A 17,659-nucleotide genomic window follows, 5' to 3' on the forward strand; every position below is an offset into this window, starting at 1 on the left:
AGTAAATGCCAGCCATTGCCTTTCTTGGGTCAGGAGGCTGTGACCTGAGACATCCTGGCTGTCTGCAGTAAGCTGGAGTGTTGAGGGGTGCAGGGGACAGAGCTCATGAAGCCAGGCTGGGTTGTGGGCTGGGTGCTGGCCCTCACCCCAGGAGGGTGGGGACGGGCAAAGGTCATTAGCCAGGGCTGGGGACAGCAGGCAGGGGTGTGGCCGCTGCTTCTGGACTGGGCTCGGGCTGCTGGACAGACAGGGCTCTGCTGGGCTCCAGTTCTGGGCTGTGATGTCTGCCCCGCCAGCTCCTCAGCCCTGCCCCAGCTGCGCTGGGAAGAGGTGGGTCCTGCCTGCTCCCACGGAGGCACTGCCCTGTGCTTGCCTGGCCTGTGGGTGGCCCCAGCTGGCTGGGCGCCCAGTCCCTGGTGGTGTTGGTACCTCCATGGCACCCAGGCCCATGGGCCTGCCCCAGATGGGTGGAGTGACCAGGCAGGGGCCAGCCTGGTACCTTGAAGCTTCAGGGCTGCCCCATCTTTTTCAACCAGTAACTCCCTCTTCTGACCTGGGTGGGGTGGCCTAGGCGCTAGCTCCGGGTGGCAGGCAGGGGTCTCCTCACCCTGCTCCCTGGTCCTGGGCTGAGCAGAGCTGGCAGGGGATTCCAGCGGAGTGAGTGTAGGTGAGCTTGGGCCTCCCTGTGTGTCACTGGCAGCCAGAAGGTGATGGGGAGGCCGCTCCAGGGCTTGTCATCAGCACAGACAGGCTGGTTGTGTGTCACAGTCCCGTGCAAGTGACTGTTCCCAGGTTGTCTCTAAGGCTCGACATGGGGGAGATGTGAACATGGGAGGCTCTAGGCAAGCTTGCAGCATGGGGGACATCCATCCAAGTCTTGTTACTTTTTGGGCAGGTGAGGCTGGAGTAGCCAGCTCCCTCTATCCCAGAAACCCCCAGCTCAGACAGGTGTGACAGCTGTGACAGCTTTGGGGGTCACAAGTGCAACCCCACCCCTCTCCGTCTCCTGGCTTTAGAGCCCAGGTCCTGGAGTTCCTGGCCTGTCTCCTTATCTGGTCTATAAATAAGACCAGAGACATGGCTGGGGGTTGGTGGGGGCCTGTGGGAGGAGACCTTCACTAATCCACCGGACCGGCGGCCCCACACCAGGGACCCTGCTAGCACCCCCAGCCCCTGAGGCCTCAGCCCCTGGCTGTGCGACACAACCAGATGCAGCTAGGACCCCCCAGCATGGCGCAGGCCCCTGGGGAATGTGGCAGCCTTGGAGCCCAGCCTGGGGACACTTGCACCTGCTGGGCTGCAGGAACAGCTTGTGCTGGCTGGGCTGCATCCTGGGGTGGGACAGGTCACAGGGCCAGGAACCAGAGGGTCATGACCCCTTCCAAGAGGGGAGGCCTTGGGCCTTGTGGCGCCCAAGGGTTCATGTCCCTCCCAGGAGGGGGTGCGCTCACATCCTGGGACCTGCCACCGTGGCACAAGGATGCTAAGTGGGAAAGGCAGGGAGGCAGGCTGATCTGAGGTTGGCCCTCCATGTGTGTGACCGTCAGCGGCTACGTTCCAGGAGGACAGCCCAGTTTTTAGTCCCCAGAGGAACCAGGTCCAATGAGATCTTAAACCCACTCCCCGGAGTCGAAGCCCCCGCCCAGCACTACCTGCCCATCTGTGGGTCCCACCTGGTCTGCCACCTGGCCACTCTCCTGAGCCCTCCAGCGTTGAGAAGCTCCGGCTTCAGAGCCCGTGTCTCCCCGCACGACCTCTGTGTGCTCTTTGCAAGCCAAGCCAACCTGGCCCGCAGCCCTTCGGCTCAGCCCCACGTGCCCTCTGGGGGCACTCACTCCAGCCGCCAGTGCTTTGTGCTGATTGTTGCTCCTTGGAGCGCTGTTACCTTCCTCTGGCCAGCTGCTGTCCACCCCTCAGCCCCATGACCCCCTCCCACGGGTTCTGACGGCCCCTCCCTTGGGCCCAGCCCTGACGTTGTGGGGCCGGGAGTGTCTGGGTGTGCCTGTGACCAGGTTGGGGGACCAGAGACTGCAGGAGCATTGGGTGGGAGCATGATGGAGACCTGGAAAGCAACACAGCCCTGGGAGGGGCACCCAGGGTGAGGGTGGGGGTGGAGGTGATCAGGTCAGATAAAGGGAGACACCAGACAAGTGGACAGGAGTGGCCTGGGGTCCCGTCCTGGACAGAGTGGGAAGGAGGACCAAGAGAGGCCTACCCTCATCCAGGGTCATCCTTTTAGAAAGCCCCCTACACAAGGCCACCTGAGGACCTGCCAGGCTTCTGCTTGTTACTGGCTGTGTGTCCTCAGTTTCCTCACCTGTAAAATGGGTTGAGTGATTACACCTATCCCGAGGGTTGGGTACCAGCATGTGAGTCCACTTGTTGGGGTGATGGCAATGTTACAGGGTCTAGGTGAGGGCCCCATGTCCCTAGGCTCCAGAGTGAGACCTGCTATATTCTCATTTCGTTCCACTGCCACCCTGGAGAAACTGAGGCTCACAAAAGCCAGTGTCCCCCAGGGGTCGCAAGAGCCCAGCTGGTGGTGACTGGACGCACAAGGCAGGCCTGGCGCTGGTGAATCGCTCCATAAATGCCCTCTGAGGTCACTGCTAAGGGATGCGAGAAGCCGGGCTCCCGGCAGCCGGCTGGACACCCCCACTACAGGCAGGTGACTCGGGCCTGTTTTCCTGGACCGTGGCCACTGACTCAGGCCCCCCTTCCCGCTCTCCTACTCTGGAGCCCCCAGGCGGAAGCACTGGTCTGGGGCGGCAGGAGAGGAGGCAGGGCAAGGAATCCAGCTGTGCACCCTGAAACCCCTTCCAGTGGGCTGGAGTGCGGATGCGCCTGAGTCGTCTGCAGGGCCCGACTGCGACCCCGGTTGGTAGCATTCAAGGAGCGCCCCTCCCCCTCGCTTCCAGGGCGGGAGGCTTAGGGGGCGGGTGGCACAGGACGGTCGGCGCCCTAGGGCCCTGGCCAGCAGGCAGGGGCGGGGGCCGGCCTGCGTCACCGCCCGGCTGGTCCCCCGCCTCCTGGCCACCCAAACTCCACCCCGAGGGAAGGCGGCGCGGATAAAGGCTCAGGGGCCGCCTGCTCGGCCCCAGACCGGCTCTGCCACCGCGTATTCATCCCGTACGTGGGTACACTCTGGACTAATGGGACCTCGGGCTGGCCGCTCCTGGTGAGTGTGGGGGCGGGACCTCGCGGGCCGAGGATGTGGGGTTCCAACTCTAGTCCCTTAAGGGTGCCCCACTTTTCTTGGTTCTTCGGGCAGGCAGAGTTCAGGGTGTCTCCAGTTCTGGGAAGCCCCTTGGGATGTGTAATGGAATGGACTCGGTGCAGCCAGCACGGCCCGGGCGGGACCTCTGCCCCCGCCCCGCCCCCCCGGCACTCCCCCCTCCCCTCGAGTGACCTTGAGCTAGTTGCCGTTCCCACATCAGTTTTCCGGGCTCTGCGGCCTTACTCTCCTGACTGGGAACCTTCCGCTCCTAGGTAGGCTCCCCCAACGCCCCCAGTCCCGTTGGCCTGCCGCCTGCCCCGCGGGCCTCGGCGCCCCCTCCTCGGGTCTCCGGGCAGCGATCCCGGGCGGGGCCGGTAGAGGGCGCGCCAGTGCTGCTGACTCACCGCAGCCCCGAGCGCCAAGCGCGGGCGCAGCCGGGGACGCCACCTCACGTCACGGCTCGGGCGGGCGCGACTCGGGAAGCGGGCCCGGCCCGCGGAACGGGGGTGGGACGCGAGGTGGCACCGGCGCGGGAGGGGCCCTCCGGCACCAGCCACGTCACCGTGGTGCAGGCCCCGCCCGCAACCCCACCCCTCGCCGGTGCTTCTCGCCTCACGGGTGGGGGGCGCCCCCAGCCGACCCTCCCGCGAGCTACCCGGCCACGAGGCGCAGGAATCGCCTCCTGCGTCCACTCGCGGCGGCTTCCCAGACGGGCGCGGGGGAAAGCCCCGGCTTCCTGTTCCTCCGACCGGGGCTGCCGGCTTCCCCTACGACGCGTCGCCCCAAGAGGGGTCCCCACGCCCCTCGGGCCTGGCCGCCCGCCCTTTGTTGCAGCTCCGGCCTTATGAATGGTTGCGGCGGGTTGGGGGGCGCGGGGGCGGGCCGGAGCGGCGCCAGCCCCGCCCCCGCCGTGCTTCGCTTGGCCACCGGGCCGGGGGTGGGGCGAGAGGTGGGCCCGCGCGGCCACGTGGGGCGGCACCGCGGCGGCTCTCATTGGCCGGCCCGCGTGGCCGACCGGGCGTTCAGCAAGCGTTGATTGGCCTGCGCGGGCCGCCGGAGTAAGTAGTGAATGGGAGGGGGCGGAAGCCCCGCCCCTCGGAACGTTGATACATTATAACTTTTTTTTCTTGTTACTTTCACCCCCAGATCCTCCGGCGGCGGCGGCGGCTGTTGCTAAGGGAGGGGACGCGCGGTGAAGCGCGGCCCGAGCGGCAGACGGCCTCGAGAGCGGCCGCCCCAGCGGCGCACCCTCCTCCGGGAACCTTCCCTGAGCCCGCCGGCCTTGAAACGAGCCGCGAGTGCAGTACCCACCCAGGAAGGCGCCCCAACGGACCGACGCGACCTCGGAGCGCCACTTGGATTTTTGATTCCTGATTTGCTTTCCGCTCCTAGGACTATCTCCAAGGGGACACACGCCCCAGCCCCCAGGGACCTCGAGGACCCTGGTGTGGGGAGCCCCCCACCCTGCCCGGAGGCGCGGCGAGAATTGGCGGCGCCCCGCGGACCCCAGCCCCCCAGCGCGGGCCGGGGATGGAGCCGCAGCCCGGCGGCGCCCGGAGCTGCCGGCGCGCGGCCCCCGGCGGCGCCTGCGAGCTGGGCCCGGCAGCCGAGACGGCGCCCATGAGCCTGGCCATCCACAGTACGACGGGCACCCGCTATGAGCTGTCGGTACCCCACGACGAGACAGTGGAGGGACTGCGCAAGCGGCTGTCCCAGCGCCTCAAAGTGCCCAAAGAGCGTCTGGCGCTGCTCCACAAAGACACGTAGGTACCGCGCGCCCCCAGCCCCCGCGACCCCCTTGGCCCACCGCCCCCTCGGGCCCCGGCCCCGGGGCGGGAACAAAGAGCGCGCCGCTCGGGGAAGGAAGGGGGCGGCCAGACGGGGGGCGGGGGCGCGCCGCGCGCTCTCGGGCGCCCTCTGCTCGGCCCCGCCTGCCTCGGCCCCCTCCCCCGCCCGGGGTCGTTGCACAAAGGCGGCTGCGAGGGCGCCTCGGGCCGGGCTTAGGCGGCGTCCCCCACAGAAAGGCAGAAATCCAGGGCGGCGCGGGGGTCCCAGCTGCGGGGGTGGGGGACGCGGCCGCCGCCTCCTCTGCCTGCGTTCCCGCCGCCTTCCGCATCTGCCCGGCGGCCCCCTCTGCGTCTGGCTGTTTCTGCCCCCCTCTTGCGTCTCTCTGCCCCGCTTTGTTCTCTCCACCGACCGCTCCCCGCATTCCCCCCTCCCCCTGCCATTTAAATCGCCTCCAGGCCTGGGAGCCCTCCCTCCGCGGGCCTCCGGGGACACGCAGTGTCCATCCCCAGCGGAGGGGCCCCGGTGGGGGAGGGGCGAGAGGGGGAGGGTCTCCTTTGTTTGAGCGGCGGCAGCGGCGGCGGCCTGCGCCAAGGAGGAAGGGAGGAGGGGAGCTCGCCCCGCAAAGTCTCCGAAGGCTAAGAGCTTGGCCAACAGGGACAGCCCAGGCCCGGGTGGTTGAATTACAGGGGGGCAGTCCTTGGGTAGAGGGAGGGTGCCAAGGGGCGCTCTGGGCCTGGATGGTGATAAAGTGGCTGAGGTGCACAGGGAGTGCCTCAGTCCAGAGTCGGGGTTCCTTGGGAGAAGGTGTCTGAACTAACAGGATGGGGCTCCTGGGATCTCACCTCAACCCCCCACCACACAGACATGGCCTTGGATCTGGAGGCCAGGAAGGGGTGGGGGTGAGAGGGACTCCTGCCTTGTCCCCTACAATCACAACCCTCCCAGCGGCCTTAGCTTCCGAGTTCCTGCCTCGTCTCTGTGTGGCCTCACCCTCTTCCTTCCTCCCTCTTTAGCCGGCTCAGTTCGGGGAAGCTGCAGGAGTTTGGCGTGGGGGACGGCAGCAGGCTGACACTCGTGCCCACCGTGGAGGCGGGCCTCATGGTAAATGCTGGGGCGCCGTGCCCTGAGGTCCCATACTGACAGTCAGCCCCCCTCTCCTGTGAGAACAGTCCCCATCATACCCTGGACCCCTTCACCTCAGGGCAGCCCACCCCACCCAGCAAGCTTGGCCCTCCCAGCCTCGGTGCTGGGCCCACCCTCAGGGTCTCCTTTTCCTCTCTTTGTAGTCCCAGGCCTCCAGGCCGGAACAGTCTGTGATGCAGGCCTTGGAAAGCTTGACAGAGACACAGGTAAGATCCGTGCTAGCCCTTTCTAGCCTGTGGGGGCAGCAGGCCCAGTGGCCGGCCACCTCGGAGAGCCTGAGGCTTGTTTGTGCTCCCAGGAGGCCTGTGGGGAGGGGAGGGGACTCGCCGCCCCGCCTTCATGCCAGCTTGGCCTGGTCACCCAGCTTCCTCTTCCTCCTCCCCCCTAGCACTCACCACCTGACCTTGAGAGCCTTCTCTCCCACGGCGGCTGCCATGGGGGAGGGGGCCGAGCTTTCACAAGCCTGCCTGCAGGGTGACCTTGGCCCACGCTCCCACTCTATTCCCACACCCAGGCCTGTGTCCCCAGACCCACTAGTCCCGCCAAGAAGTCCCCCCACCCGCCCAGCCACTGTGGTTTCCCCAGAGCAACCTTTTTAACCTGGGGAGGAGGTACCAGCCTGGGTGACACTCCTTCCGTGACCCCGTTGTGAGGGGTGGAGAGTCACCCCTCCCCCTCCTTCTCTTGGCCTTTGTTCTCTGCCCCAAAAGGGGGGGGGCAGGGGCGCCCAGCCGGAGGCGGGGTGGGGGGGAACCAGCACTGCTCAGACAGGATGTTAGGAAAATATTTAGTAAGCGTCCGGGAGGGAGATGAGGAAGGCTGGGGCTGGCCCACACTTGGTTCCCGGTTTTGTTGCAGCCTTTTTTTTTCCCCTTTCCTTCTCCTTTCCTCATTTTTCTGGCAGCGGAGTCCTCCTCCCAGGAGGGTGACACAGGCCTCAGCCATCCGCCTGCTGCCAGGGTGGGGGTGGCATGTCCCTGGCCTCCTCGGCTGGGCTGGGCTGGGCTGGGCTGGCCCCCCGGCCGCAGGAACCTGCTCAGCCGCTTCCCTTCCTCCTGCTCCGGGGCCCTCGCCCCCTCCCCGACCTGTAGCATCCTGCCCTCACCAACTGGCTAGCCGCGGAGGAGGAGGGGCCAGGAGCTGGGTGGTCTGCCATCAGGAAGGGCTGTAGGGTAGGGGGAAGAGCCAGGGTTCCAGGACCCGGTGGGGGCTGCCTGTGATTTCCTAGGGCAGATGTGAACTGGGCTCCTGTTGTGGGGGGGGCTGTGGTTGGCAGGGGGCCCCTGGGGCGTGTTTGGTTCACATCCGCCCAGGGTGCCTGCGTCAGGAGGGTGATGGGGAGGCGCTGGCGGAGTGACTGGGCTCCCAGAACTGCTTCCCCGCCTGGCACCGAGTCACACTGCCCATTCGCCTCCCCGGGGGAGGAAGTTGCAGGGTGGAGCGGGGGAGACACCCCAGCTGCTCTTGGGAAGCCACCCCAGGCCCTTCCTGTGAAGTATGTTTCTGGGGCTGGGGGGGGGGGCTCAGGCAGACAGGGATGCACACTACCCGCCTCCTTGCCTCCTCCCCACGGCCCCCGAGCAGAGAAGGTTACGCCAGCCGCTGCCAGCAGAGAGCAGGGAGGAGGTGGTTCTGAGTCATCCCGGCCTGTGTCACTTCTCAGAAACCACCCCCCCCAACATCCCGGCCCCTGGGGGAGAGCACGGCCCTGGCCAGGCCCCAGAGGGTGGGTCCAGTGGGGATGGGGGTCAGATGCACCACTCCCTCGCTGTGGAGGGGGTGCCAGATTTGAGGTTCATGTTTGTGTGGGTGGTGTTGAGGCCCTGGGGGACTCAGGCCCCAGGGAACCGGTCATGGCCCCCGCCTGCAGCAGTGACGCCTCCCCTTCAGCCTCTGCCCCGCCCAGGACAGATAAATATTTATCTTGAGAAAGCAAAGGTTAGGACAAGAATTTGTCCAGGAATTCCACCCACTCGCACTCGATGCCTCAGTGGCTTAGCTGGGAAGGGGCCTGAGGTAGATCTCCAGTATTCAATCCTGAACCAATTGGAGAAACCAAGGGTGGGGAAAAGGTGCGAAGTGAGGGCTATGTGACAGTACTGACCTCGGGCTGGGCCCCGCCTCCTCTGGCCTCAGTTTCCCCTTGAAAGAACCAAGCTGGCCAGGGTGGGCCAGGCCCCCCTCTGATCCGCCTCTGTCCCCCCACAGCCCCCAGCGGCGCCCGGGCCGGGCCGGGCTGGCGGAGGCGGCTTCCGGAAATACCGATTCATTTTATTTAAGCATCCGTGGCACCGACAGGGACCCCAGAGCCCAGAGAGGGGCGGCGAGAGGCCCCAGGTCACGCGGCGTGGGGGGCTGGGCTGGGCCGGGCTGGGAGCACCGCAGGCCAGGGCCCTGGGGCTGACGGGCCGCTCTCTGCAGGTCAGTGACTTCTTGTCGGGCCGCTCGCCGCTGACCCTGGCTCTGCGCGTGGGTGACCACATGATGTTCGTCCAGCTGCAGCTCGCAGCCCAGCACGCCCCACTGCAGCACCGCCACGTGCTGGCCGCCGCTGCCGCCGCTGCTGCTGCTGCCCGGGGGGACCCCAGCATGACCACCGCCCCTGTGTCTTCTCCCTGCCGGCCAGTGTCCAGCGCCGCCCGTGTCCCCCCAGTGCCCACCAGCCCTGCCCCCACCTCGTCCTCACCTGTCACAGCTGGCTCTTTCCGCTCCCACTCGGCCTCCACCACCTGCCCGGAGGTAAGTCTAGGGAAGGCGGGCTCTCCCTGGATGGTGGGAGGGTAGGTGCTCAGAGCCCTAGAGGTGTCTTTTGTATCAAGGGTCCTCCTTTGTACCCTCGGTTGGTGCTGTAGTGGTGGGTGATCCCCTGACCCTGAACCCTAGGGCTCTCCTTGCACCCCAAGCTGACAGCCCCCCTTCTGCCATCAGCAGATGGACTGTTCCCCCCCTGCCAGCGCTGGTGCCAGCCCCTCATCCGCCCCTGGGAGCAGCCCCACCTCCCGCTCCCGAAAACCTGGCGCAGTCATCGAGAGCTTCGTAAACCACGCCCCAGGGGTCTTCTCAGGGACCTTCTCTGGTAGGTGTCATGGAACAGTCACATGCACACACGCTGGGGATGGGACACACTCTCAAAAGTCCTCTTGGGATTTCCTCACACATGCATGGCCATCCAGCGGGCCACATGTCCGCACATGTGGGTGCAAGTACCCATGTCACCCAGGGTCTCAGCCTGGGAACCGAGCACTTCAGGCCAGATGTCCAGCCCTTGGGTACTCATCCACACCCCTCTGCAGGCACGCTGCACCCCAACTGCCAGGACAGCAGTGGGCGGCCGAGACGTGACATCGGAACCATCCTGCAGATCCTCAATGACCTCCTGAGTGCCACACGCCACTACCAGGGCATGCCCCCGTCACTGACCCAGCTGCGCTGCCATGCCCAGTGCACACCCGCCTCGCCCGCCCCGGACCTTGCCCCCAAAACTACCTCCTGCGAGAAGCTGGCGGCCTCGGCCCCAGCCTCCCTGAACCAGGCGCGCCTGTGCAAGCCCCCTGGTAAGTGTCCGCCCTGCCTCCCCCATACTTTGGTAGCTCAAGGCCCCTCTGTGCGCAGCTGAGCCCCCTGGGGCCCATGGCGGGGCGGGGGGCGGGGGAGGATGCGCCAGCTGCCTCTGGCCCTGCTCCTCCCGCTTTGCAGGAGCGCATGGAGAAGGGAGTGTGTGTGTTGGGGGCACACAGTGTCTTTGTGCCCTTCCCGGGGGTGTCCATCCTCACTTCCTCCTCACCCCCCTTGGGCACCTTTTCCAGATGGCGAGTGGAGCTTCTGTGAATGGCCCAGTCAGGCCGAGGAGGGGGTTGGCTTCCCAGCCTGTGTCCCCCAACCCCCACAACCTGGTTATTCCGGATGCATCTAGAGTTGTGGGCCCCCTGCCCAGGTCCCAAAGGGGGACACAAACCTAAGTCCCCCCCTCCCACACAGATACCCGCAGGGCTCCAGCTAACTTCTGTAACAGCTGCCTTCCAAGTGCCCATCCTCACCCAGCCCTGCCCTCAGGGAGCTCACAGCGGGGGGCAGTAGAGGCGGAATTAATTAACTACTACCCCAGAATTAGTGAACTCTCCCAACCCCCATGCACTGAAGATTCAGTAGCCAATCCTGACCCCGTCGCTGGAGGGAGTGCCCAGGAAGGGGGTGCAGAGCCTGCTGCCCAGGGGACAGCTGCAGGCGCTCCTGGTGTTTGGGGAGGCCTGGCCTCCAGTGGGGCACTCTGGGTCATTCATGGTCACTGTCTCCTCCACAGGGGACCGACTGCGGCAGACGGAAAACCGCGCCACGCGCTGTAAGGTGGAGCGCCTGCAGCTCCTGCTCCAGCAGAAACGGCTCCGCAGAAAGGCCCGGCGAGACGCCCGGGGCCCCTACCACTGGCCGCCCAGCCGCAAGGCCGGCCGCAGCGACAGCAGCGGCGGTGGGGGAGGCGGCGGCCCCACTGAAGCGGCCGGCTTGGGCCTCGACTTCGAGGACTCAGTCTGGAAGCCAGAAGTGAACCCTGACATCAAATCAGAGTTTGTGGTGGCCTAGGAACCCTGCCCCTCGCCCCAGCCCAGGGTGGCGTGAGCGTGGCCCCGCGCAGGAGGATCAGGCCTCCCAGTCCAGCATCCTTCTGGTGGTTTTTTTGTTGTTTTTAAAATTTCAATTCCTACCGTGGTTTTCTGAGCTCTCTGAACGAACTCTCTGCGGACTTGGGTTCCTGCCTCACACTTGGTTCGGCTCACACTCCCCGCCCCTTCCTCCCTCTCCCAACCTCATCTGTGACCCGCGCGGGTTCCTCCCGCCCACCTTCCCTTCCCGAGCTCCAAATATGTAGCAGTCTTTCCAGATGGTTGAGAGTGGAGACGAGGAAGCCACCCCCCCTTCCGTTCTGCCGCCCTCCCCACCCTTTTCAGGTTTAAGTCAAAAATGTAGATGCCTCATTATGCACTTTACAGACAGGGGAGGGGGCCGCAGAGAGGAGGGCCCCCCCCTGCAAACTCTGGCTCAAAAAACAACACAGCAGGGAGCCGTGGGAGGTCAGGTGCGCCCCAACCAGCTGGGACTGCTCCTTCTTCAACACCTGTACCTCTCTTCTCTTCCTGGTCTCCTTTTCCATTTTCCTTTTCCTGGAAAAGAAAAGCTGTTTCAGGGGAGAGGCTGGCCGTAGCCTGCCTTGGGGTGCTGGCTGGGGTGGGGTACCCTTTCCTGCTGGGAAAGGAAAGGGAAGGAGGGAGGGGAAGTGACCCGCCCCAGCCTTTGCCATCCACGCACTGTGTGATTTCCTCCAAAGCCACCCTCCCACCCCACCCCGTTTTTCTGAGCTTGGGGTATTTATAGACGATTAATTTTCTGACTGAGCCAATAGTAGTTGGGAATCTCTTGAAAAAGTAGAGAGAGAAATGGCTGAGGAGGGTGGGCAGGGTAGATGCCCCCAGCCCTCCTTCCCCACCCAACCTGAGGAATCTGGGCCTGTGGACTGTGTGTGGGGGGGGCCCTCCTGCAGCTGGGAGGGGAGGGGGTGCTGAGCTGTGAATCCCCCGGTAGGGGCAACGCTGTGTAGCATTAACCCCCTTGGGGGGGGTTCGCTGCTGGTCTAATTTGGACCCTCCCCACTTATGCCCATGCCCCGGGGGACCCCCCAAGGGCAGAGGGATAGACACCCCCCTACTGGGGCCATTTCAATGGGGGTGGGTTTTTTCATTCACTTTTATTTTTTACTGATAATGGAGATGTTTGGGCCTTGCCCCCCACCTGTCTGTCTTGTCCTGGCCCCACCCAACTGTGCTGCGCAACACCCCTAATCCTGTGCCTGCCCCCCCTTCCCCCTAGGTGACCCCTAGGTCCTCACCCCACCCCGTTACGTGTTTAAAGTTAATGGTTTCAGATGTGAACATCATGTGTTAACTGTAGCTCTGTACATTTTTTGTGGGGGGGAGGGTTGGCAGGGAGGGGTCAGAGGGTAGGGGTCAATGATTCGTTTGTTTGTTTTCATTTTCCAAAAAAAAGAAAAGAAAAAAAGGGCAGGTTTGTTTTTGAAGCGCACTGTCTTGAATATCTATTTAATGTGTGTTCTGATGGTTTGTTTTTTTTTTTTTTAAGATTTTAAGTAACATCTGTGCCTCCGCTGGTCTGAGGGTGGAGGCCCCAGGCAGGAACCGCCCACCCCCCTCTGCCCTCGCCAGGGCCCCCAACAAGAAAGCATTACATGCCCTTGGGGGGTCGGGCAGTGGGGCGTCCCAGCACCTTGAGGGAGTTTCCTGTATGAAAACATTAAATTGGAAAAGAAAAAACCTACACAAACACCAATATTTGAAGGAATAAACAAAATGAAACAAGTGAACATCCTGCCTACTCGCCTGGGGGACGGGGTGGTCTTGGGGGTCACTGAGGGGTCTCTTGAGTGTGGTAAGGGGTGGTCTTGCCCAGGAGGACCAGGTGGGGTGCTGGGGTGGCTCACCCCCATCCCAGGGAGTGGGAGGTGGAAAGTCCGTCCCTGGGTCCCTGGGCCCCCAGCCCGTGGTGGGGGTGCAGAGGGAGGGTTGTGTCCCGGAACAGTTCCCACGCCCCCTCCCCGCCCTAGGGTGAGGGTGGGCAGGAAGCCGCCCGCCAGGGGAGGGAGGGGCCGGCCACTTCCCGGTACCCAAGGCCGGAAGTCCTGCAGGGTGTGGGCACGGGGCTGCCCGCCTGGTTCGCCCTCTCGGTTCTAGGCTCTAAAGTGGGCTGAAGAGGAGCCCACGGACTGTCTCCAGGGAGACCTGGCCGCAGGCTCTGGGCCACCGTTTCCCCAGCCACAGAAAGGAGGAAGCAGTTCCATCCGCCTGCCCACGTGCAGGGGCCAGCCTGGGGACCCCTGACTTGAGCTCCACCCCTGGGGGATGCCGGTAGGCCTCCAGAGCCGCCCGCCCAGAATCAAGCCAAGGCCTGGGGCTGGCGCCCAGGGCCTCCAGGTTTGGCTCCACTCCTGTCCTGGGTGGACTCTCTCCAGCCTGTCCAGCCTTGCATTCCAGCGCTCCCCAGACCTGACCATTACAGTCAGGCCCTCCAGGCCTGTGACAGGCCAGGCCCTACCCAGGAACACCCCTAGCCAGCGCGCCTGCTCTGCCTGGGAACTTTCCTGGTCTGCATCTCCCACCCTTTCCCGCCCAGGGCTCCCTGAGGCCCCGCCAGATGTGAGTCCTCTCTGGAGTCCTACCTTCCACTGTGGGGAAGAGAGACACACAATCATAACAATACTTAAGGTCATTTTACTTGTATTTCCTCACAGCCACCTAACAGAACTAATTATTCTCCCACTTGGTAGATGAGAAAACCGTGGCCCAAAGAGAAATACTCCTTGCTCCAGAGGATTGAGGTGTTTGTTAAATTAGTTGCCACCATCCCGTCTGCTGATTTCTAGTGGTCCAAGCCCCAGCTCCAGGGATACTAGGGGGGAAGAAAACAGGTGCCATCCCGGGAATTTCCTGGGCACATCTTGCTAAGGCTCTCCTGCCCCTCCCGCCGCCCAGTCACCCCCAAATCATTGCACGCCCACGCCAGGAAGGTAGACTGCACAGGTCAGGCTGATCCCTTCAGATCTTAAGCTCAAAGGCGCAAACGTCCCTGCGGGTCTGGAGGGCCACAGGGTGTAGGCATGGGTGAGACATCTCAGGTCGAAGCCCCTGCCCACGCAGCCGGGCCCCCGGAAGTCAGGGCTGTGACCCAGGTGGCCACAGGAGGGCTGGGTGGGGGATGCAGAAGGAGGGTGTAGACCGAGGCGCCCACTGAATCACAGGGGCTGTGTCTGCACGCTGCAGGGCGGGGGGCGCTTGTCCTGCTCCTGGGGAACTCACCCCTCAAGGCGATGCCTGGCGCCCAGTCTGGTGGTCCGAGGGTCATAGCCCTGCCCCTGAGTTCTAGGAGTACCCCACCCCGGGTGGGGGTTGCGGTCATCGGCCTCCTCCCCTTCTGCGGGACTGTAGTGCGCACACCTGCCCTGAGGGCAGGGTTGCGGGGAGGTGACCAGCCGAGGGGGTTCAGGCGGCCGGAGAGGTAGCAGGCCAGACCACGTGGGGGTGGGCAGCACGGAAAGATAAACTGAGTCCCTGAGAGGACGGGGGCTGCTGAACGACAGGGGGCGGGGACGGCCCTGCACCGCCCCCTCCCCCATTAAGGAAAAAAATGAATGGGAGGGGGCGGCCCCCGGAAGCCCGCAGGGATGGAAACGCGGTTTGCATGGCAACGCGCCGCGAAACGGGCCTGACGTCACCATGGGGAGGGCGCCCCGCCTGCCCCCGTACTGCGTCGAACGGCCCAGGGAGGGGAAACCTGATTGGTGGCCAGGTCGTTCGCTCCTCTGTACGCACCAATAGCCTCACGGGGCTGCCGCCCGCAGGAGGGACTCGGGCGTGGACCAGCTGAGTGCGCAGGCGCGGCGCGGAGGCGTGCGGCTCCTTCCCTCTGGCCGCACGTCCGCAATTTGGGGGCGGGAGGCGCGCCAAGCGGTCTGACGGCCGGCTGCTCCCGGACGGAAGAGGGGGTGTACTCGGGGGCGCCGCACGTGGATCCTGGCACGGGCACGATCGCGTGCGCCCCTCTTCTACGCTCAGCCATTGCCTGCTGCCCCCTCACCACGACCGCGTGTGCGGGACCCCCGGGCTAGGGGAGCGCAGGGGGAGGAGCGGGAGGAAGTCACTTGGGCTAAGGCTCTGCCAAAGGAATAGGAGTTTGCCAAGTATAGGAAGAGGAAAATGGTGCCCCAGGTGGGGGGCACGGCGTGTGCAAAAGCGCCTGAAGACGTGAAAGCGGGTGCATTTGGGGAACAGCTGCGAAATCAGGTTGGAGGACATAAAGCAAAAGGCAAAGACCCGAAAGGGGTGATTCCAAAGTCTGGCTTGGGGAGGAGGAGCAGATGTTGGGAGCAGAGGCCAGAACATCCCAGGAGGGGTCTGAGAACTCCAATGGGGCTTCGGAGAGGACTGGGGAGGGACAGATGGGACGTTGTCTGAAGGTCTCTGGTTCACAGTGAGATGGTCGGCAAGGGGGCTGCAGGGAGCCCGGAGGTTTGGAGGGGGTGGAGTCTGAGATACCCCTAAGGGCACCTGTCACCGGGAAGTTTCTGGGCCAGGAGCTGGGAGAGTCGCAGACCCAGGGGCGATTATGGCAGCAGGAAGTCCTCGTGGCTGCCTGACTGGCTCAGTTTTGTTGTGGCCAGGAGTCCACTCAGAAGACAGCCATCAGAGTGAACAGGGTGGCCTTTGCCAGGTGGGGAGGATGTGAGCCAAAACCTTTGGTCCTAGGTTAGCCGCTAGGCCTTACCCTAGCAGACAGCTGCAAGACTGGGGCAGAAGGGCGCCCGCTGGCAGTGTGGACAGGCGCGGCTGCCAATACGTGGAGTCAGGACTGAAGGCATGGATCCAGATGGTGGCTCACAGGTGGGCCGTGCTCCCGGGGTGATGAGGCAGCTGTGGGCGGGCAAGAGAAGGTCACCGGGGTCATGTCTTTCAGCTCCAGGCCAGAATCCCCTGGTGGCGGCCAAGTGGGTAGTTGGGGCTAGCTGCGGGGTTTTGAAAAGCCAAAGTACACAGTGAGGGGTGGCTTGGGAGGAGCCAGGCCCCTGGCCAGGAGCCGTCTAGGGAGATGCGAGTGAGTGGTGCCCCACTGGGGCCAGCTCCTGCACCGCCCAGCACCTGTACGGAGCCTCAGCACAGCCACTCCCGCCAGGCCTGGCGGACCCGCCCTCTTCTGCAGGCACCCTGGGAACCGGAGTTACCGAGCTACAGCCAGGAGTGCTGGGGCCCCACCCAGGAGTCTCCGCTCCAGCCCTACCCACGGCCGCCCAGACTAGGGAGGGCAGAGGACGGGCAGCCTCTGGTGTCACCGGGGGCAGGTGAGCAGCCCAGCCTGCAGGTGGGGGTGGAGCTGCTGTCACCTGGGGCCCTTCCCCGGAAGGGAGACTGCCCTTTCAAAAGTGGGCCTCTGTCCTCGGCTAGGGGCCTCTCTTCCCCCCTACCCATGTCTGCCCCTCTGTCTCCATCCTTCTCTGCCCCTATCTCTCTTCCCTCTGAATTCTCTTTTCCTCGTTCAGTTTCTCCTTTTTGCTTTCCTGTCTACATTTCTGTCTGGGTCTCCATCTCTCGCTAGCGGTCTCCCTCTATTTTTGTCCTGATTGTGTCCCACCATCTCCTCCTCCCGGCCCCTCCCCCACTTCCGCCCCCTCTCTGGGGCCTCCTCCCTCACCGCCCCGCCCGCACACATTCCAGCCTCCACCTCCGCCTCGCCGCCCCTCTCAGGAGCCAGCTGCTGCTGCCTTGGGTGCCCAGGATGCAGGGAATGGGATTGAGCCGGAGTCAGAGGTCAGGAGTGTGCGGGGGGGGGGGGCAGGGAGGGCACCCCCTAACTACTCTGGAATGTGGGCGGGGCCTTCCCCACAGGGTTGCGGGAGGCGGTCGCCGGCAGGCAGAGCAGGCAGGCGGAGTTGGGGGCCTGAGACAGCTGTCTGCAACTGCACCGCACACACCCCACAGCCCAGACGCTACCCACAGACCTCCCAGAGAATCGGCACAACCCAGACGCGCACACAGGGCCCCTTGCGGCCACCAGATCCAGACCAGTCCCCTCGGCCGCCCCACACTCAAACGCATAGCACACCCTCCCCAGCCACCGGGTACATGCTGGTCTCGCCTGAGTGACAGGCCCCGGCTCTGCAACGCAGGGGCCCCCGCCCGCAACAGCCCACATCCCCCCAAGCCCGTCCCAACCCACACTTTGGTACCACAACCGCAATCAACCGTGTGACCCTCAGAAGGAACAGTCACCCGCTCTCACCCTGGGCCAAGACCTCCCTTAGGAAAACCACAAAATTGAAGGTTACACCAGGCAGCCAGAACTCAGACCCTCGGCGACGGGCTCGGCCGAGGCAGCAGCGGCCCCCCAGCACGCAGGCGCTCCAGCTGCGGACGCTGCCCACACACCCTCCAGCCTGCGGGCCCCCGAGCAGCGCCAGACCAGGCAGGACAGGTGCTGGGGTGTGGGCGCCCTCAGAAGAAGTGAGGCTTCCTCATGCATAAGAGACAGTTTTCTGCGTGTCCTGAGCCCCTGAGAAAGAAGCGAAAGGCCAAGGCCCAGGAGCCCCTCTGTGCTGTGCTCTGGTCACTGGCTGCCCTCTGGTCACCCTCGCTGAACCCAGGAAGTGCTGCTGCTCTGCCCACTTCTCAGAGGACGCACCTGAGGCCTAGAGAGGAGCCTGGACACCCCCTACCTGCCCAGCTGGGCACCTGTGTCTGCCTGCTTGGGTTCCAGGGGCTAGGCTGTGCCCACGTGTGAGTTGTGGGCTACTGCTGTGTGTGGTGCCCGGACCCCCCCCCCCCACTTCGCGCAGAGGTCTTTCCCTGGAGCCCCTAGCAGCTGCCCCAAGAGAGGATCCTCTCCATGACTGCCACTCCAGTGTTGCCACAGAGATGTCACAGCCCCAGTCAGGGGTACTTCTGCTCCTCTTTGTGCCTG

At 64.6% G+C, this 17,659-nt stretch overlaps 1 protein-coding gene across 4 annotated transcripts; it reads left to right on the forward strand.

Moving 5' to 3' along the window:
• The first annotated feature begins 41 nt into the window (after positions 1-41).
• On the forward strand, positions 42-12,518 carry MIDN (midnolin). Of its 4 annotated transcripts, none has more exons than XM_031438117.2 (9): positions 42-3,178; positions 4,364-4,980; positions 6,019-6,106; positions 6,292-6,354; positions 8,357-8,485; positions 8,570-8,887; positions 9,077-9,224; positions 9,442-9,702; positions 10,449-12,518. In XM_031438117.2, the coding sequence occupies exons 2-9, from the start codon at positions 4,748-4,750 to the stop codon at positions 10,724-10,726; spliced, it is 1,518 nt and encodes a 505-aa protein (XP_031293977.2). In that variant the 5' UTR covers positions 42-3,178; positions 4,364-4,747; the 3' UTR covers positions 10,727-12,518. The 4 variants fall into 4 exon arrangements, with proteins under 4 accessions (XP_031293977.2, XP_031293980.2, XP_031293981.2 ...); XM_031438120.2 differs by having other exon boundaries at positions 9,080-9,224; XM_031438121.2 differs by lacking the exon at positions 8,357-8,485.
• The last annotated feature ends 5,141 nt before the right edge of the window (positions 12,519-17,659 follow it).

This window comes from Camelus dromedarius, chromosome 27 (assembly GCF_036321535.1).
Source record: "Camelus dromedarius isolate mCamDro1 chromosome 27, mCamDro1.pat, whole genome shotgun sequence".
Lineage (NCBI taxonomy): Eukaryota > Metazoa > Chordata > Mammalia > Artiodactyla > Camelidae > Camelus > Camelus dromedarius.